The sequence below is a fragment of the Echeneis naucrates genome, chromosome 1, assembly GCF_900963305.1.
Source record: "Echeneis naucrates chromosome 1, fEcheNa1.1, whole genome shotgun sequence".
NCBI lineage: Eukaryota > Metazoa > Chordata > Actinopteri > Carangiformes > Echeneidae > Echeneis > Echeneis naucrates.
This window is the reverse complement of record NC_042511.1, coordinates 22380816-22382950: the sequence shown is the minus strand read 5'-3', so window position 1 is coordinate 22382950 and position 2135 is coordinate 22380816. Positions and strand designations below refer to the sequence as shown.

The window sequence follows — 2135 nt, the reverse complement described above, 5'->3', positions numbered from 1 at the left end:
GTGGCGCCAGTAACAGTAATTTGTATGAGCCCTCATCATTTCAAAGTGTGTGTTTGTGTTTGAGCGTGTGTTTACCACATGGGTGCTGTGGCCACTCTTCGGCTTCAACCTCCACACAGACCTCCTCTGTTCCTGCACATGGTAGCTCTTAAGACTCAATTCATCGGCTCATACAAAGACGTGTTTAGCTCTGCTCAGACGCTTTCTGTGACCAATTTCTATTATCTTTACTGCAGTCTGTCTGTACGTTAACAACTTCCTCAGCCAGGCAGCAGACATGACAAGAAACAAGGAGTCCTTTGAGTTAGTGAGTTTGAAAACCTGCTGCTTGTTTCGCCTCAGAGGAAGAAACAGAATGAGACAGAGGAAGAGGAGAAGTAACCGCTCAGATTTTATTCTCCATATAATAAATGTTGCTGGAACATTTAACATGTACATCATATACAACCAGAATCACATGCCTGTCATTTGTATCCCTTTGCCTTGCTGTGTGTGTTGTACAGATTAAAAACATTACATGTAGATCCAATGGCAGCACCAGCGGTCATCTGGTAACCATACACAGATGCAGGTCAAGTGCTTTTGGCTCAGTTGAAAATGTGACTCCAGTGGTTCCCGCACAGATCCTGGAGAGGGCTAAGAGACGGGATGGGAAGAATTCTGACTGATTCCATTGCTGGTGTTTCCAACCTTTAACAACAAAAAACGTAGGATTTAAAAAATAAATACAAGATAAAGTTTTGTTCTATTATTAACGGAAAGGCTGCACAGAGAGACTTCATAAATGTTCATTTGGAGTGGATATTACCAACAGTTTGTCTTTGTAAAAATTTATACCGATTGTATTTCCTACTCAAGCGTTACAGTCAATCTCTGTACACAAAAACAAAAGTTTTTTTTTCGTCTATTTCCTTTCGTCCTTTTCCTCTTTGCACTTTTCCATCACTCACCTGCGCCTGACAGTCATTTCAGTTTTGGAACCAGTTGATGACGTAGGTGCAGATGCCATGGAAGCTCTTCCAGCAGTACTCAGAGGCAATGCGGGAGGCCTTTGAGTCAGGCTGGTCTGTGGGATGAACAGTGGTCTTCCCTGGCTTGGGGGTAGTTTTCCGGGTCTGGGGGCCTTTGCCTGGCTGGGGTTTGACAGGCTGCTGAGGCTGGGGCTTGACAGGTTTAGGAGTAGTAACAGGCTTATTCTGAGCTGGCACCACCGGTTTGCGTGGCTCCTGCACTGGCTTGGAGAGCTTGGTGGTAGGGGCTTTGGGCCAGGAGGCCAGGAAAGTCATTTGGGCCTCATCAGGGTATTTCTTGCACATCTGTGGGCGGTAGATTTTGGCTCCCTGGCAGGCGTGACTCAGCTTCCTCAATTCCCACATCATCTGGGTAAAGTAGTGGCGAGGATTGAGGTTGTAGGCACGGCAGATGTTGGGTTTCCCCTGGAAGTCGCAGTAGTAGGAACGTCCCGGAGCCTGGCCCTGGCTTGGACCTTTGCAGGAGACACGCAAGCGGGTATAGTCCCCAGCTCCAGACACCACCATGGTACAAGAATCCTTGGTCTTGGTATTGAATTTGATGGGCTCGTCCCAGATGCTTCGTTGTTGCTGTTCCTGCTGCTTGTTGTCATTGCTGCTGTTGTTGGTCTGAGCATTTGACACACAAATAGTTGCAGCAAGAGCAAGCAGCAAAATTCTCATCCTGGCTCTCATGGCGGTGTGTGAGGGATGGTTGGTCGTAGGTTTGGGATGATGTATGTATGTGTCTGCACAGAAAGCCGTGTGGAAGGGTAGAAGGCATCTGAGTTTGACTTTTTAAGGCTGAGTCTCACAAAGAAAGTATTATTCAGGTGAGCTGAGGAAGCAAAACCCCTCCTCCTGCAGTGACCCCTCCTACACATGTGCCCACACCGGGATAGAGGGAGGGGGAGAACATAAACTGAGGACGGAAAAGGGGAATGGGTCAGTGGACCTGTGGGAGCTGAGGGGGGAAGAAGAGTACCAAGACTGAAGGGGGTACACACAAGAAGCTAAATGTTGTGGCAACATATTATATAATCTCACATAAGAGCTTCTTTGACTATTGATGAGGGGGAGAGGAGGAGGAAAGGACCGGGGGCCGATAGCTGACTTGCAGACCAA

General features: G+C 47.6%; 1 protein-coding gene across 1 annotated transcript; it reads right to left on the bottom strand.

The window, feature by feature from the left end:
- Nucleotides 1-378: 378 nt before the first annotated feature.
- On the bottom strand, nt 379-1768 carry fgfbp2b (fibroblast growth factor binding protein 2b). The gene is made up of 2 exons (XM_029510243.1): nt 951-1768; nt 379-690 (listed from the first exon to the last, which is right to left on the bottom strand). Exon 1 carries the CDS (start codon nt 1704-1706, stop codon nt 969-971), a length of 738 nt encoding a protein of 245 aa, XP_029366103.1. The 5' UTR covers nt 1707-1768; the 3' UTR covers nt 379-690; nt 951-968.
- Nucleotides 1769-2135: the final 367 nt, after the last annotated feature.

What these genes read in the sequence shown, in the direction of transcription:
- fgfbp2b (XM_029510243.1), bottom strand. Translation starts at nt 1,706, where the DNA reads ATGAGAGCCAGGATGAGAATTTTGCTGCTTGCTCTTGCTGCAACTATT.